The following is an 18,453-nucleotide window of genomic DNA, read 5'->3' on the forward strand; positions in this document are numbered from 1 at the left end:
AGGAGGAGGAGGATGTATTGAAGACAAGGAAGGAGGAGGAGGATGTATTGAAGAGAAGGAAGGAGGAGGATGTATTGAAGACAAGGAAGGAGGAGGAGGATCTATTGAAGACAAGGAAGGAGGAGGAGGATGTATTGAAGAGAAGGAAGGAGGAGGATGTATTGAAGACAAGGAAGGAGGAGGAGGATGTATTGAAGACAAGGAAGGAGGAGGATGTATTGAAGACAAGGAAGGAGGAGGAGGATGTATTGAAGACAAGGAAGGAGGAGGATGTATTGAAGACAAGGAAGGAGGAGGAGGATGTATTGAAGACAAGGAAGGAGGAGGAGGATCTATTGAAGACAAGGAAGGAGGAGGAGGATGTATTGAAGACAAGGAAGGAGGAGGAGGATGTATTGAAGACAAGGAAGGAGGAGGAGGATGTATTGAAGACAAGGAAGGAGGAGGATGTATTGAAGACAAGGAAGGAGGAGGAGGATCTATTGAAGACAAGGAAGGAGGAGCATGTATTGAAGACAAGGAAGGAGGAGGAGGATGTATTGAAGACAAGGAAGGAGGAGGAGGATGTATTGAAGACCAGGGAGGAGGAGGAGGATGTATTGAAGACAAGGAAGGAGGAGGAGGATGTATTGAAGACAAGGAAGGAGGAGGAGGATGTATTGAAGACAAGGAAGGAGGAGGAGGATGTATTGAAGACCAGGGAGGAGGAGGAGGATGTATTGAAGACAAGGAAGGAGGAGGAGGATGTATTGAAGACCAGGGAGGAGGAGGAGGATGTATTGAAGACAAGGAAGGAGGAGGAGGATGTATTGAAGACAAGGAAGGAGGAGGAGCATGTATTGAAGACAAGGAAGGAGGAGGAGGATGTATTGAAGACAAGGAAGGAGGAGGAGAATGTATTGAAGACAAGGAAGGAGGAGCATGTATTGAAGACAAGGAAGGAGGAGGATGTATTGAAGACAAGGAAGGAGGAGGAGGATGTATTGAAGACAAGGAAGGAGGAGGAGGATGTATTGAAGACAAGGAAGGAGGAGGAGGATGTATTGAAGACAAGGAAGGAGGAGGAGCATGTATTGAAGACAAGGAAGGAGGAGGAGGATGTATTGAAGACAAGGAAGGAGGAGGAGAATGTATTGAAGACAAGGAAGGAGGAGCATGTATTGAAGACAAGGAAGGAGGAGGATGTATTGAAGACAAGGAAGGAGGAGGAGGATGTATTGAAGACAAGGAAGGAGGAGGATGTATTGAAGACAAGGAAGGAGGAGGAGGATCTATTGAAGACAAGGAAGGAGGAGCATGTATTGAAGACAAGGAAGGAGGAGGATGTATTGAAGACAAGGAAGGAGGAGGAGGAGGATGTATTGAAGACAAGGAAGGAGGAGGAGGATGTATTGAAGACAAGGAAGGAGGAGGAGCATGTATTGAAGACAAGGAAGGAGGAGGAGCATGTATTGAAGACAAGGAAGGAGGAGGAGGATGTATTGAAGACAAGGAAGGAGGAGGAGGATGTATTGAAGACAGGAAGGAGGAGGAGGATCTACTGAAGACAAGGAAGGAGGAGGAGGATGTATTGAAGACAAGGAAGGAGGAGGAGCATGTATTGAAGACAAGGAAGGAGGAGGAGGATGTATTGAAGACAAGGAAGGAGGAGGAGAATGTATTGAAGACAAGGAAGGAGGAGGAGGATGTATTGAAGACAGGAAGGAGGAGGAGGATCTACTGAAGACAAGGAAGGAGGAGGAGGATGTATTGAAGACAAGGAAGGAGGAGGAGGATGTATTGAAGACAAGGAAGGAGGAGGAGAATGTATTGAAGACAAGGAAGGAGGAGGAGGATGTATTGAAGACAAGGAAGGAGGAGGAGCATGTATTGAAGACAAGGAAGGAGGAGGAGGATCTACTGAAGACAAGGAAGGAGGAGGAGGATGTATTGAAGACAAGGAAGGAGGAGGAGAATGTATTGAAGACAAGGAAGGAGGAGGAGGATCTATTGAAGACAAGGAAGGAGGAGGAGGATCTATTGAAGACAAGGAAGGAGGAGGATGTATTGAAGACAAGGAAGGAGGAGGAGGATGTATTGAAGACAAGGAAGGAGGAGGAGCATGTATTGAAGACAAGGAAGGAGGAGGAGGATGTATTGAAGACAAGGAAGGAGGAGGAGAATGTATTGAAGACAAGGAAGGAGGAGGAGGATGTATTGAAGACAAGGAAGGAGGAGGAGGATGTATTGAAGACAAGGAAGGAGGAGGAGAATGTATTGAAGACAAGGAAGGAGGAGGAGGATGTATTGAAGACAGGAAGGAGGAGGAGGATATACTGAAGACAAGGAAGGAGGAGGAGGATGTATTGAAGACAAGGAAGGAGGAGGAGCATGTATTGAAGACAAGGAAGGAGGAGGAGGATGTATTGAAGACAAGGAAGGAGGAGGAGGATGTATTGAAGACAAGGAAGGAGGAGGAGAATGTATTGAAGACAAGGAAGGAGGAGGAGGATGTATTGAAGACAGGAAGGAGGAGGAGGATCTACTGAAGACAAGGAAGGAGGAGGAGGATGTATTGAAGACAAGGAAGGAGGAGGAGAATGTATTGAAGACAAGGAAGGAGGAGGAGGATCTATTGAAGACAAGGAAGGAGGAGGAGGATGTATTGAAGACAAGGAAGGAGGAGGAGGATCTATTGAAGACAAGGAAGGAAGAGGAGGATGTATTGAAGACAAGGAAGGAGGAGGAGGATCTATTGAAGACAAGGAAGGAGGAGGATGTATTGAAGACAAGGAAGGAGGAGGAGGATGTATTGAAGACAAGGAAGGAGGAGGAGGATGTATTGAAGACAAGGAAGGAGGAGGAGGATGTATTGAAGACAAGGAAGGAGGAGGAGGATGTATTGAAGACAAGGAAGGAGGAGGAGGATGTATTGAAGACAGGAAGGAGGAGGAGGATCTACTGAAGACAAGGAAGGAGGAGGAGGATGTATTGAAGACAAGGAAGGAGGAGGAGCATGTATTGAAGACAAGGAAGGAGTAGGAGGATGTATTGAAGACAAGGAAGGAGGAGGAGAATGTATTGAAGACAAGGAAGGAGGAGGAGGATCTATTGAAGACAAGGAAGGAGGAGGAGGATCTATTGAAGACAAGGAAGGAGGAGGATGTATTGAAGACAAGGAAGGAGGAGGAGGATGTATTGAAGACAAGGAAGGAGGAGGAGGATGTATTGAAGACAAGGAAGGAGGAGGAGGATGTATTGAAGACAAGGAAGGAGGAGGAGGATCTATTGAAGACAAGGAAGGAGGAGGAGGATGTATTGAAGACAAGGAAGGAGGAGGAGAATGTATTGAAGACAAGGAAGGAGGAGGAGGATCTATTGAAGACAAGGAAGGAGGAGGAGGATGTATTGAAGACAAGGAAGGAGGAGGAGGATGTATTGAAGACAATGGAGAACGATGGATGGGAAGCGGTCGGTTCACGAGGAGGACACTTACTGCTCATCTGTGAGGGAAGTCAGGTTTTTCCAGTAGATGGGAAAATCTTCGAACTGGAACGTATAGATGGCTATAAGGACCAGCATTGTGTAGGCCACCACCAACCACCAAAAAAAGTTTAGCAGCTTCCGCCAGAGCGCGTAATACACCTGAAAGAAATGTCCGGATCATGGGATTAGTTATTTCCATCACCTGCAGGCATTTTCCGTGTTCCCCTGGACCTCAGCCAATAGAACGGCTTCCTTCACATCCTTCGATTTTCCAAGCAATATTATGGAAATGGTAACCACAGGTTGTGCTCCGGCCCAACTCTTCCCATCCATAGACAGCTTCAGAGCCAGGTAACAACCGAAGCTATTGGCCACCATGATAACCAAATTATTAAAAATGGGTGGGGCTTGATTGCCTAACTCCTTTCCACCGACTGCCTCCTGGCCCTTTAAGAGTTCCAAAAGGTGGGTATAAGGGTCATGTGATCACTGTGATTGGCTGTCACAGTGGTCACATGATCGGAAAGCTACCAATCACAAATATGCTTCAGGAGCTTACTGATCCCTGCCGGGTACGGTGCTGACAAAGGGCTGCATATATATGGGTGTGGCACATTTCCAGAGGTTAAAGGTCATTTTTTTATTAAATGGTTAATGAAGCCTGGCTGAAATACTCCCAGGTGGTTTACCTCCTCATGCCCTGGCTAGTTTCCTGGACACGCCCCTTTGCCCCACGCCGGACACAGAAGGGAGTGCGCATTCTTGTTGAAAGGCTGCACATGCGCAGTGTGCTCTCTCCCTCTATCACAGCCACAAAGCTTGCTTGTTCCTGTAGTTCAGCGATCCCCAGACTACGGCCCTCCGGCTGTTGCAGAACTACACCTCCCATGAGGCTTTGTACAACTCTGACATTCACAGACATGACTAGGCATGATGGGAGTTGTAGTTCCTGAACAGCTGGAGGGCCCTGCTGTAGTGGATTCAGAATGAAATCTGGTGATGTCACCACTGGGCCGCTCAATGCTTTTCTTGTTGAAGGCTCTGACATGAGGAAGCAATGACTTGCCTCTACCAAGATGGCCGCCTCCATACAGACACATAAGTCAGTACAGGGGAGAGACTACAGACAATACTGGGAGTAGTCCTTCACTCTCTACAGTTCAGTTCTCTTTAATTCTCAGATGCAGAAATAATAATACTTTCCCTTCGGTGGAGTAGAACCCCCCTCCCCCCTCAGTTGCAGATTTTCTCTCACTTCCTGTCTGGTAAAACCATTGTCCCCAGGACAGGAAGTGGAGGGAAATCTTTTAAACCTTGACGGGAATTGTAATCCTTCCCCTACAGCTTTGTTTTATGTAAAACCTTTATGGAATGCTGAAAGTTCCCCTCCATATATATGGTGTAATGTACAGTGAGGGGAAAAAGTATGTGACCCCCTGCTGATTTAGTATGTTTGCCCACTAACAAAGAAATGATCAGTCTATAATTCTATTGGTCGGATTATTTTACCAGTGAGAAAACAAAAATATCCAGAAAAGTTATCAATTGATTTTCATTTTAATGAGTGAAATAATTATTTGATCCCCAATCAATCAGAGGAAAGTTTCCCGCACATTATTGTATTTATGATACAAAAAATGAAGGCAAAAGGGGGTCCAACCCGCTACCAGCAAGGAGGACCTAATAAAGTGGGCGGGGAGTGTATGTGAGGAGCGCTCCCATTGGTTTGTATAAGGGAACATGAATAAATGTAATCTCACTGAAACTTATCAGAAAATATAATTCGATTTACAAAATTAAGGGCCACGCCTCCATTACTAAGGGACACGCCTCCATTACTAAGGGACACGCCTTCATTACTAAGAGCCACGCCTCCATTAAAGGCCACGCCTCCATTACTAAGGGCCACGCCTCCATTACTAAGGGACACGCCTCCATTACTAAGGGACACGCCTTCATTACTAAGAGCCACGCCTCCATTACTAAGGGCCACGCCTCCATTACTAAGGGACACGCCTCCATTACTAAGAGACACACCTCCATTACTAAGGGGCACGCCTCCATTACTAAGGGACAAGCCTCCATTACTAAGGGCCACGCCTCCATTACTAAGGGACACGCCTCCATTACTAAGGGACACGCCTCCTTTAGGACACACCTCCATTACTAAGGGACACATCTCTATTACTAAGGTCTACGCCTCTACTACTAAGGGCCACGTCTCTACTACTAAGGGCCACACCTCTACTACTAAGGGCCACGCCTCTACTACTAAGGGCCACGCCTCTAATACTAAGTACTATGCCTCTATTACTAAGTGCCACACCTCTATTACTAAGGACTACACCTCTATTACTAAGGGCCACGCCTCTATTACTAAGGGCCACACCTCTATTACTAAGGACTACACCTCTATTACTAAGGGACACGCCTCCATTACTAAGGGACACGCCTCCATTACTAAGGGACACACCTTCATTACTAAGGGCCACGCCTCTATTACTAAGGCCACACCTCCATTACTAAGGGCCATGCCTCCATTACTAAGGGACACGCCTCCTTTAGGACACACCTCCATTACTAAGGGACACATCTCTATTACTAAGGTCTACGCCTCTACTACTAAGGGCCACGCCTCTACTACTAAGGGCCACACCTCTACTACTAAGGGCCACGCCTCTACTACTAAGGGCCACGCGTCTAATACTAAGTACTATGCCTCTATTACTAAGGGCCACACCTCTATTACTAAGGACTACACCTCTATTACTAAGGGACACGCCTCCATTACAAAGGGACACGCCTCCATTACAAAGGGACACACCTCCATTACTAAGGACTACACTTCTATTACTAAGGACTACACCTCTATTACTAAGGACTACACCTCTATTACTAAGGGTCATGCCTCTATAACTAAGGGCCACGCCTCTATTACTAAGGGCCATGCCTCTATTACTAAGGGCCACACCTCTATTACTAAGGGCCACGCCTCCATTAGGTCCCTGCTTACTTTTACAGAATAAGAACCGGTTTGTTATAGGTGGACTATAATGGGAGAAGTTGGGACTTACCTGGAAGATGATCAGACAAAGAAGGAAGAGGAACATATAGACGATTTTATAGACCACCAATCTCCCGGCAAAGCTGACCACTATGAACATCCCTCCGCAGACGTAGATCCAGTACTTGGCGTAGAACCCCATCACCTGCTCCCCCACACACTTCAGCAGATGTTTCTCTGCAGACTGACCTGCAATGACAGACATGGCCTCCATCATACCGACATTCCAATCTGTGCCAATTACCGGCCAACCCAGATCTCCCCACTCACCAGATTCCTGAACCGTCACCTCCACCAATGGGGGGCTCACCCGCCGACGTTTCTGCAGCTGCTCCGTGACAAACTGACGGAGGAGGAGCCAGAAGGTCAGAGTGTAGAGGAGCTGCAAAAGAAAACCCAGAGAACATGTTTATTATCTACAACCGGAAATCCCACCGAGATCCACCAATCTGAGAGACGCACCGATATCCCACCCACAAGAAGAGGGACCTCTAATATATCTATGTATACAGACCCCCAAATATACCCATCCCCCACACAGACAGGATTATCAAGGGTGAACGGTACCATGATTAGAGAGGGAGTGGCTAAGAGAGGGAGTGGCTAAAAGAGGGAGTGACTAATAGTGGGACTGGTTAACAGTAGAACTGGCTAATATTGGGACTGGCGAATAAAGGGACTGGATAATAGGGGGACTGGCTAACAGTGGGAGGGACTAAAAGAGGGACTGGCTAATATGGGGACTGGCTAATAGTGATTGAGGAGGACAGGGACACTGCGGGATGAGGAGAACAGGGACGCTGCGGGATGAGGAGGACAGGGACGCTGCGGGATGAGGAGGACAGGGACGCTGCGGGATGAGGAGGAAAGGGACGCTGCGGGATGAGGAGAACAGGGACGCTGCGGGATGAGGAGGACAGGGACGCTGCGGGATGAGGAGGAAAGGGACGCTGCGGGATGCAGTGTTAATTTTGGCAGCAAATTTCATTTTAGTTTTAGTCCCATTTTAGTCTTCTGCAAGTGTTTTAGTTTTAGTCGACTAAAACTCTAATATATTTTAGTCGACTAAAACGCCCTACATTTTAGTCGACTAAAACTCATTTTAGTCATCTATAATCTAATGGGTGTAGTTCAATTGTAATTTGTAATGCATTATTTAAGCATTTCTCTACAATTTCCAAACTCATTATATACTACTGCTGGTCCTGGAGTGAAAAATCTAATATCTTATTATTTATGCTTTGAGCACCAGTGTTCATTTTTGGCAGCAAATTTCGATTTAGTTTTAGTTATAGTCTTAAGACTAAAATGCCATTTTAGTTTTAGTCGTATTTTAGTCACCTGAATTGTGTTAGTCGACGAAAACATTTTAGTCGGTTTTAGTCGACGAAATTAACACTGTCGGGATGAGGAGGACGGGGACGCTGCGGGATGAGGAGGAAAGGGACACTGCAGGATGAGGAGGACAGGGACGCTGCGGGATGAGGAGGAAAGGGACGCTGCGGGATGAGGAGGAAAGGGACGCTGCGGGATGAGGAGGAAAGGGACGCTGCAGGATGAAGAGGACGGGACGCTGTGGGATGAGGAGGACGGGGATTCTGCGGGAAGAGGAGGACAGGGACGCTGCGGGATGAGGAGAACAGGGACGCTGTAGGATGAGGACAGGGGCGCTGCGGGATGAGGATGACAGGGACGCTGCAGGATGAAGAGGACGGGACGCTGTGGGATGAGGAGGACGGGGATTCTGCGGGAAGAGGAGGACAGGGGCGCTGCGGGATGAGGATGACAGGGACGCTGCAGGATGAAGAGGACGGGACGCTGTGGGATGAGGAGGACGGGGATTCTGCGGGAAGAGGAGGACAGGGACGCTGCGGGATGAGGAGGAAAGGGACGCTGCAGAATGAGGAGGACGGGGACGCTGCGGGATGAGGAGGACAGGGACAGTGCAGGATGAAGAGGACGGGGACGCTGCGGAATGAGGACAGGGACGCTGTAGGATGAAGAGGACGGAGACGCTGTGGGATGAGGAGGACATGGACGTTGCTCGTCCCTATTGGTCCCCCATTCTTAGGGCCCTAGCAGAGGAGCTATTGGTGGGAGAGATTAAATATGATTGGACGGGAGAGGGTATACCGGTCCGGACTCTCATGAGTTCTTTGCACAATTCATATTGACCATGTGAGGTTTTATTATGTTAAACCTTTATTGTACTCTGATACACAACGAATGTACTTTATTTGTAGTCGATGTATCTGCTGAGTTTTACTTTTTTACTGAAAATTCTCAAAAAACAAATGATTGGAAAATAAAATAGGGGTTACCATAGCGCCGAGGTTAAGGCAGGGGTAGGGGGCGCGTTCCAGTCCCAGCTGGGACAGCCTCATGAAGCCGAGTCTTGTGGGCAGCTCATCCTCCAGGTCCATGCTCCAGATGTACTGCAGGCTGCACAGCGTCATGGCGTAGAGAAGGATGAAGGGGGAGCACAGCATGGCAAACTGCCGCCGGCTTCGAACCATCCAGATCAGGCAGGCCCAGAGAAGAAGAACAAACGTCAGCCAGCTGTGATAGGTGATACTCCAAACCTGCCGGTGACAACCATCACAATCATTACATTTCTAATATTTCACTGCAAGGTCCAAAACAACTGAAATGAGAGGACAAAGCTGATATCAATCCCTCCTCTGTACATTTCCAAAACATTTTCATTGGTTACTGCAGAAACCCCCAACCTCATATGGGGTGTCATGGGTCAGACTACCCCCAGATCTCATATGGGGTGTCACGGGTCAGACTACCCCCAGATCTCATATGGGGTGTCACGGGTCAGACTACCCCCAGATCTCATATGGGGTGTCACAGGTCAGACTACCCCCAGATCTCATATGGGGTGTCACGGGTCACACTACCCCCAAACTCATATGGGGTGTCACGGGTCACACTACCCCCAACCTCATATGGGGTGTCACGGGTCACACTACCCCCAACCTCATATGGGGTGTCACGGGTCACACTACCCCCAGATCTCATATACAGACATAGGCTGTCCACACTGGTGCGCACCCTGGAGCACAAACACATGCGTGTATATGAGCAGAGCAGAGGACGGCGGTGTCAGAAGAGCAGAGATTGATGTCAGTAGAGCAATGGACGTTGTCGTGGATTTTTATTTTATATATATTTTCTTTTTTTAACAATTTTTTTTTTCAGCCCTGTTGGGGGTTTTGGTGAAACATTAAGAGTCTAAACAGGCCCCTGATGTCTCACTTTTAAGACAGAGAAAGGGACTGTGGGCAAAGATTCTGCAGTCGCTTTCTCTGCAGCCTGGGAAGTGTTATGCTGAGTTGCTTCCTGTTCATTCACAAACTGAAGCATAGAAAAGAGAGTTTACTATGCTTCAGTTATAAACACAGGAGTGATCAGTACTGTTTATTCAGAAAAGGAAGGGGATGATAAATTAAATATTTACCAGCCCCTTTCCCCACAGCAGCCGGCGGGAGAGGATGGAAGCTGGAAGCACTGCAGGGGGGGCGACAGGGGGTGCCAAGAAGCAGGGGAAATTGTCACCGCACGAGGTGATTAGGGTTTGCCCAGGCACACCTGGCACACCCTGTGCGCACGCTTATAGTTGTCCATATGTTTTTCTGTTCTACAATCATGGAAGTAGCATTATGGAACCGGCAAACATCAGATCTTGATTCAGATTGTACCCACATATAAAAGGTGATAAACGTGAACGAATGGCACATAAAACCGACACGCCGTATTCATTTTCATCATCTAAATCAGTGTTTCTCAACTGCGGTCCCCAGGGCACACTAACAGGCCAGGTTTGCAAGAAAACTGAAATACATCCCAGGTGATATCATTTGCTGCTCAGTGATCGCAGTATTCCAGTCTGCATCTCCCCAAGGTAATACAGAAAATCTGGCCTGTTTGTGTACCTTGAGGACCGGAGTTGAGAAACACTGATCTAAACGAATGTAAAAACAAGCAGATCTGTCATGTGAAAAAACGAACGTTTACCCACATTTACAACCCTTTCAAAGCCTTGAAACTGCAGGAAATTTGCAGGCTTTTAGGATGATTGAGATTCCATCTTCCGGCTTTATTAGAATTCAGTGTTCCAGATTCGGTGTCATGGAGGAGACAATGTAGGTGGAAATCCTCTTATATAAACCTCAGCAGAGGGTTCCGTGTTCTCTATGCCATTACCATGTGTGGTCTTCATGCCAAGATCCATAAAGTTCTCTAAGACCCTCAGAACGAACGTTGTAGATGTTAAGCCGGCCATACATGGAGCAAATTTCTTTCCTGCAACCCAAAATTTGCTTGATTTCCCCATCAACACACACAGTATTGACAGGGGAATCCCTACTGTGGAGCGATTGTGTTATCCCGGTGGGGGGGTTAAGAGAAGCCATCAACGCCAGGAAAACGCAGTAATTCGTGCTAGCGGCTATAACAGCTGCTAGTGATAATCAATCAACTTGGTACATTCAGCCTGTCCATACATGGTTCCAATCTAGGATGGTCTCTGCTGAACCGGCTGAGATTCGCACCATCTATATTCAGCCTTAGTCTTTCAAGGGCTTTACAGATTACCAATTGACTGGAAATCAATCATTCCATCAAATGGAAAATCTACAAGTGGCTTTGATTTCAGACAGCGAATAATTTGTGCAGAGAAGTCGGCCCGGCTGGTCTGGACAAATCATTGCTTGTTTGAAGAGCTGACCGTTTGATGCTACAAGAAGTCTGAAAGAACCCCAAAATCGAATTGTGGGATGTTTGGGTAACTTAGAACAGTTGAGGTCAAAGTGCACCCATCTGCAATCAAAAGGAGGTCACACCAATACGAGAGGCGTGGTAAAGTGGACCTTCACCCTGAAGGAAATGCATTGCCTCGCCTCCTCCCCCACCCTCTCTCAGAATTGGATATAAATGTATATGTGTGTGTGTATATATATATATTTTTTGTGTTCATTTGCTTGGGCTGCAAAGCAGCAATTCCCTATTTCTCATCTAGGCGAGAACAACATTTGTGTCCCCCGTGCTGTAAGGCTTTAGATCCTGAGTGACCCCCAAGAAACATCAGCATCCGTGCAGGGTTCCCTGAACATCTACACACCCGGGTATGAATTATACACTCTGCATTATATTTGAAGAAGGAATAGATCAGGAAGAGGGAATGGCTCAGGAAGAGGGAGTGGCTCAGGAAGAGGGAGTGGCTCAGGAAGAGGGAATGGCTCAGGAAGAAGGAGTGGCTTAGGAAGAGGGAGTGGCTCAGGAAGAAGGAATGGCTCAGGAAGAAGGAATGGCTCAGGAAGGGGGAATGGCTCAGGAAGAGGGAGTGGCTCAGGAAGGGGGAATGGCTCAGGAAGAGGGAATGGCTCAGGAAGGGGGAATGGCTCAGGAAGAGGGAGTGGCTCAGGAAGGGGGAATGGCTCAGGAAGAGGGAATGGCTCAGGAAGGGGGAATGGCTCAGGAAGAGGGAGTGGCTCAGGAAGAGGGAATGGCTCAGGAAGAAGGAGTGGCTTAGGAAGAGGGAGTGGCTCAGGAAGAGGGAGTGGTTCAGGAAGAGGGAGTGGCTCAGGAAGGGGGAATGGCTCAGGAAGAGGGAATGGCTCAGGAAGGGGGAATGGCTCAGGAAGAGGGAGTGGCTCAGGAAGGGGGAATGGCTCAGGAAGAGGGAATGGCTCAGGAAGGGGGAATGGCTCAGGAAGAGGGAGTGGCTCAGGAAGAAGGAATGGCTCAGGACGAGGGAATTCCTCAGGAAGAAGGAATGGCTCAGGAAGGGGGGATGGCTCAGGAAGAAGGAATGGCTCAGGAAGGGGGAATGGCTCAGGAAGAGGGAGTGGCTCAGGAAGGGGGAATGGCTCAGGAAGAGGGAATGGCTCAGGAAGGGGGAATGGCTCAGGAAGAGGGAGTGGCTCAGGAAGGGGGAATGGCTCAGGAAGAGGGAATGGCTCAGGAAGGGGGAATGGCTCAGGAAGAGGGAGTGGCTCAGGAAGAGGGAATGGCTCAGGAAGAAGGAGTGGCTTAGGAAGAGGGAGTGGCTCAGGAAGAGGGAGTGGTTCAGGAAGAGGGAGTGGCTCAGGAAGGGGGAATGGCTCAGGAAGAGGGAATGGCTCAGGAAGGGGGAATGGCTCAGGAAGAGGGAGTGGCTCAGGAAGGGGGAATGGCTCAGGAAGAGGGAATGGCTCAGGAAGGGGGAATGGCTCAGGAAGAGGGAGTGGCTCAGGAAGAAGGAATGGCTCAGGACGAGGGAATTCCTCAGGAAGAAGGAATGGCTCAGGAAGGGGGGATGGCTCAGGAAGAAGGAATGCCTCAGGAAGAAGGAATGGCTCAGGAAGAGGGAATGGCTCAGGAAGAAGGAATGGCTCAGGAAGAGGGAATGGCTCAGGAAGGGGGAACGGCTCAGGAAGAGGGAACGGCTCAGGAAGAGGGAACGGCTCAGGAAGAAGGAACGGCTCAGGAAGAGGGGATGGCTCAGGAAGAAGGAGTGGCTTAGGAAGAGGGAATGGCTCAGGAAGAAGGAACGGCTCAGGAAGAGGGAATGGCTCAGGAAGAAGGAACGGCTCAGGAAGGGGGAACGGCCCAGGAAGAGGGAATGGCTCAGGAAGAGGGAATGGCTCAGGAAGAAGGAATGGCTCAGGAAGAGGGAACGGCTCAGGAAGAGGGAGTGGCTCAGGAAGAGGGAGTGGCTCAGGAAGAGGGAACAGCTCAGGAAGAGGGAATGGCTCAGGAAGAGGGAATGGCTCAGGAAGAGGGAGTGGCTCAGGAAGAAGGAACGGCTCAGGAAGGGGGAATGGCTCAGGAAGAGGGAGTGGCTCAGGAAGAAGGAACGGCTCAGGAAGGGGGAATGGCTCAGGAAGAGGGAATGGCTCAGGAAGAAGGAATGGCTCAGGAAGAGGGAATGGCTCAGGAAGAGGGAGTGGCTCAGGAAGAGGGAACGGCTCAGGAAGAGGGAATGGCTCAGAAAGAGGGAATGGCTCAGGAAGAAGGAATGGCTCAGGAAGGGGGGATGGCTCAGGACGAAGGAATAGAGGGTTATGTGCCACCTTCGTCAAAGCCCTGACTTAAATCCCATTGAAAATTTGTTGGGGATTTTGGAATGGGAAATTCATGTACGGATGACACAAGTTATCATTTCTGCTCCGGGGGGCAATACCAGCTTCTGATAATGGAGGAGGGGGGGGGGGTAGATTCCTTTTTGTAGAACATGGCAATAAATCTATTGATATTTTTGTTAAATGATGGAAAGAGCAGATTTTCTTGTTTTCTCAGGCTCGTGTATCACCTTTATCTGTAGGCGTTCCTTGAATAAAGATCGAATGTTTGCCTGCTGAAGTTTGTTGGAAAAAAGTCAAGAATTGCCACGGGGAAAATTCCACTTTTCTCATGACGGAAAGTCAAAGTTTATATATTTAAATGTTATTTATCTTAACCCTGAATAAACGATTGCCACCATTTTAAATGTCTGAATGTGTTTCATTGTATTATTTAGGTAAATTAAGTTTGATTTGTGGTTTGGTCGGGGGGGATTGTGTAGTCCCATGTAAGGTGAAATAAATAATTATTGGCTCTGTATATTTCACTGGTGGGTCATAGATGCCCAGTTGGCCACATGGCAATGAAGGAATGAGCTGTCTAGCTGCATCCTCCTTATACAAGAACATTAACCCCTTGGGGGTGTTAGCTTTATGTTGGAAGTGATGGCATGTGACTATCACACCAGATATGATATTCTGTACTCTGACACCTGGGGGAGCCGTTGTCCCACATGTGTCTCATCCATTGGAAGGGAGGACAGAGCCATGCTTGTGTGAAGTTCAGCCTGTTGCATACACACACCACCTCCTACACCGCGTACATTCCACAGGACTGTCAAGTGATGTCATGGCCAGCCCACCCTCTGATTGGCCAGCTGTATGGAGCAGATGTTCTTCTTTATACTTTGGAAATCATCATTGTGGAAAAGGGGGGTTCGGAGAAGAAGTTATACGCATGCAATGCCACCCCCCCCCCCCCTTGCCTCTGGTTCTCCGGGGACATTGCCAAAATGTACATAAACAAGTCGGTCTATAGGTCTACCAGCTGCTGTTCAATGAATGGGGGAGGGGGGCACAATTCTGTGACACTCCTACAAATTGTCCCCGGGGTGTAGAATGTTCAAGAAACAATATACCGTATTTATAGAGCGGTTCTGCTAATCGACATTTTATATTCCATCTGGGCTTTATAAACGCAGCTAAGTGGCCAATTAACATTACAAATGAAAACAGAAGTGAGGAACCTCGAAGCGTTTCATACGTCACCCTCCCGGGTTTCATACGTCACCCTCCCGGGTCTTATACGTCACCCTCCCGGGTTTTATACGTCACCCTCCCGGGTTTTATACGTCACCCTCCCGGGTTTTATACCTCACCCTCCCGGGTTTTATACCTCACCCTCCCGGGTTTCATACGTCACCCTCCCGGGTTTCATACGTCACCCCCCGGGTTTTATACGTCACCCTCCCGGGTTTCATACGTCACCCTCCCGGGTTTTATACCTCACCCTACCGGGTTTTATACGACACCCTCCCGGGTTTTATACGTCACCCTCTCAGGTTTTATACGTCACCCTCCCGGGTTTCATACGTCACCCTCCCGGGTTTTATACCTCACCTTCCCGGGTTTTATACGTCACCCTCCCGGGTTTTATACGTCACCCTCCCGGGTTTTATACGTCACCCTCCCGGGTTTTATACGTCACCCTCCCGGGTTTCATACGTCACCCTCCTGGGTTTTTACGTCACCCTCCCGGGTTTTATACGTCACCCTCCCGGGTTTTATACGTCACCCTCCCGGGTTTTATACGTCACCCTCCCGGGATTCATATGTCACCCCCGGGTTTTATATGTCACCCTCCCGGGTTTTATACGTCACCCTCCCGGGTTTTATACGTCACACTCCCGGGTTTCATACGTCACCATCCCAGGTTTTTTATGTCACCCTCCCGGGTTTTATACGTCACCCTCCCGGGTTTCATACGTCACCCTCCCGAGTTTTATACGTCACCCTCCCGGGTTTCATAGGTCACCCTCCCAGGTTTTATACCTCACCCTCCCGGGTTTTATACCTCACCCTCCCGGGTTCTATACCTCACCCTCCCGGGTTCTATACCTCACCCTCCCGGGTTCTATACCTCACCCTCCGGGGTTTTATGGGCTTTGAAGTACTAATGATTTTTTTTGGGCTCAGACAAGATTTACTAAAGTTATTCAAACTTTACACACACATGACCTTTAATGAAATCCCAGTCTTAGTCCGTAGGGTTCAATATTGAGTTGGCCCACCCTTTGCAGCTATAACAGCTTCAACTCTTCTGGGAAGAGGGGAGAGGTGAGGAGAGACAAGGAGAGGTGAGGAGAGACAAGGAGAGGTGAGGAAAGATGAGGAGAGGAGAGAGGAGAGGTGAGGAGAGATGAGGAGAGTTGAGATGAGGAGAGGTGAGATAAGGAGAGGTGAGATGAGGAGAGGTGAGGAGAGATGAGGAGAGGTGAGACGAGGAGAGGTGAGGAGAGGAGAGATGAGGAAATGTGAGAAGAGATGAGCAGAGGTGAGGAGAGGTAAGGGGAGGAGAGGTAAGGAGAGATGAGGAGTGATGAGCAGAGGTGAGGAGAGGTGAGGAGCGATGAGGAGAGGTGAGGGGAGGAGAGGTGAGGAGAGATGAGGAACGATGAGCAGAGGTGAGGAGAGGTGAGGAGTGATGATCAGAGGTGAGGAGAGATGAGGAGAGGGGAGGAGAGATGAGGAGAGGGGAGGAGAGATGAGGGAGATGAGAAGAGGTGGGGAGAGGGGAAGATGGATGAGGAGAGGAGAGATTAGGAGAGGTGAGGAGATGAGGAGAGATGGGAGGATAGATGAACAGAGGTGAGGAGAGGAGAGATGAGGAGAGGAGAGATGAGGAGAGGAAAGAAGAAATGAGGAGAGGAAAGGAGAAATGAGGAGAGGAAAGGAGAAATGAGTAGAGGAGAGCAGAGATGAGGAGAGGTAAGATGAGGAAAGATGAGGAGAGGTGAGCAGAGATGAGGTGAGGAGAGATGAGAGGTGAGGAGAGGTGAGGAGAGATGAGGAGTGATGAGCAGAGATGAGAAAATATGAAGAGAGATGAGGAGAGATGAGGAGAGGTGAGGAGAGGTGGGGAGAGGGGAGGAGAGGTGGGGAGAGGGGAGGAGAGGTGAGGAGAGGGGAGGAGAGGTGGGGAGAGGGAGGAGAGATGAGGAGAGATGAGGAGAGGTGGGCAGAGGGGAGGAGAGGTGGGCAGAGGGGAGGAGAGGGGAGGAGAGGTGGGGAGAGGGGAGGAGAGATGAGGAGTGATGAAAAGAGATGAAGAGAGATGAGGAGCGATGAGGAGAGGTGTGGAGAGGTGAGGAGAGGTGTGGAGAGGTGAGGTGGGGAGAGATGGGGAGAGATGAGGAGAGGTGGGGAGAGATGAGGAGAGGTGAGGAGAGGTGTGGAGAGGTGAGGAGAGGTGGGGAGAGATGAGGAGAGGTGAGGAGAGGTGTGGAGAGATGAGGAGAGGTGAGGAGAGGTGAGGAGAGATGAGGAGAGGTGTGGAGAGGTGAGGAGAAGTGAGGAGAAGTGAGAAGAAATGAGGAGAGATGAGGAGAGATGAGGACGCAGCTCTGTGAAATGTTGGTGGGAGGTAAACTCTTCTAATGGTAACAATTGTCACTTAGAAGCAAAGAGCAGATCCCCTCTGAAGAGTGACGGGACAGAGCGGGAGAATACACAACCAGACGGGAGCGTGTGCAGAGACTTGTGAAGGATAAACATTTATATAAAACGCACTTTGTCAGCTCGAGACTGCCGGAATTACCTGGAACATTCACTTAGGGCATTCACTTAGAACATTCACCTGGAACAATAACCCGGAATGATAATGTAACAGAACCTTAACCCACACTGTACTTGAGGACTTCCGTCATTATACGGCTTCCTCCCAGTTGTGAACATAGATATCAGATTTTCCAGCCGCCCCCATACAAAGCTAGCTAACAACTTAGCTTGTACTGGAATCTCCCTTTATTGAACAGCCACACAGAATGTATATACAGCATGTACCTCCCCCTCCTGATCAGATTACCACACACAGGTCAGGTGAGTCTGATTACATTATCATATGCAGATGAAATTGTATACAGAAATAGAATTACCTGAACTAATTATCTAGCCATCTGGACAGAAACAACGTGAGGTCATTAACATTTAACAATGGAACAGACAGACTTAACACAATCCACATCACACCTCAATAGACAGACAATAGGGAGAGCCTGCCTATGACAGTCTGTCCGTCTCCTACATTGAAGAACATGGAATACACATCTGAGCATTGCTTTGATTATTTAGGAGTCACAGACTTCATGGCAACAGTCTATAGGTCTCACAGTGTAAAGTGGGATTAAATCTTCATATTTCTTGAGATATATTGTTGATAAATATTACTCTCCCATTTGAAGTTATCCAAACCATTAAGTATCTGTCTTTCACTCCCAGTGACAGTGAGTACCATCACATATCTTCCCCCCAAAGGTAGACTAACCAGGTACCAGACCTCCAATCGCTCTGTGCCTGAGATAGTCGGGTAACAAGTTCTAAACAGTCAATCCATCATGGCAGCTTCCTTGACAAAGTTCCACATAGTTTGTAAGTTTGTCCCGGCAGGGCGCATGGAGCTCTCATAGCCGATCAGTCTGTGGAAGTCTGGTTTGGGCAGGCCAGACTGGGCTTCTTGGTCACCCTGTGTCCCTAATAGACACAGGGTGACTTACACATAAGAGGGGCTCAGGGGGCTGAGAGAGGAATTTTCCAACCTCTCTAAGGTAGGTTGTGTTCCACGGGCCCCCCAATGTCTGCACCCACCCAGTACCCCAA

At 48.7% G+C, this 18,453-nt stretch overlaps 1 protein-coding gene across 3 annotated transcripts in view; it reads right to left on the reverse strand.

The window, feature by feature from the left end:
• PIEZO1 (piezo type mechanosensitive ion channel component 1 (Er blood group)) overlaps positions 1–18,453 on the reverse strand; it is a 214,513-nt gene that overhangs the window by 112,669 nt on the left and 83,391 nt on the right. For all 3 annotated transcript variants that reach the window (XM_082269696.1, XM_082269698.1, XM_082269697.1), the window contains 4 exons: positions 8,851–9,111; positions 6,800–6,911; positions 6,540–6,718; positions 3,476–3,624 (listed from right to left, as the gene is read on the reverse strand). In XM_082269696.1, coding sequence (XP_082125822.1) covers positions 3,476–3,624; positions 6,540–6,718; positions 6,800–6,911; positions 8,851–9,111 — 701 coding nt within the window. The remainder of the gene's footprint in view (positions 1–3,475; positions 3,625–6,539; positions 6,719–6,799; positions 6,912–8,850; positions 9,112–18,453) is intronic.

Source organism: Pelophylax lessonae (assembly GCF_965119305.1).
Source record: "Pelophylax lessonae genome assembly, chromosome: 10".
Classification (NCBI taxonomy): Eukaryota; Metazoa; Chordata; class Amphibia; order Anura; family Ranidae; genus Pelophylax; species Pelophylax lessonae.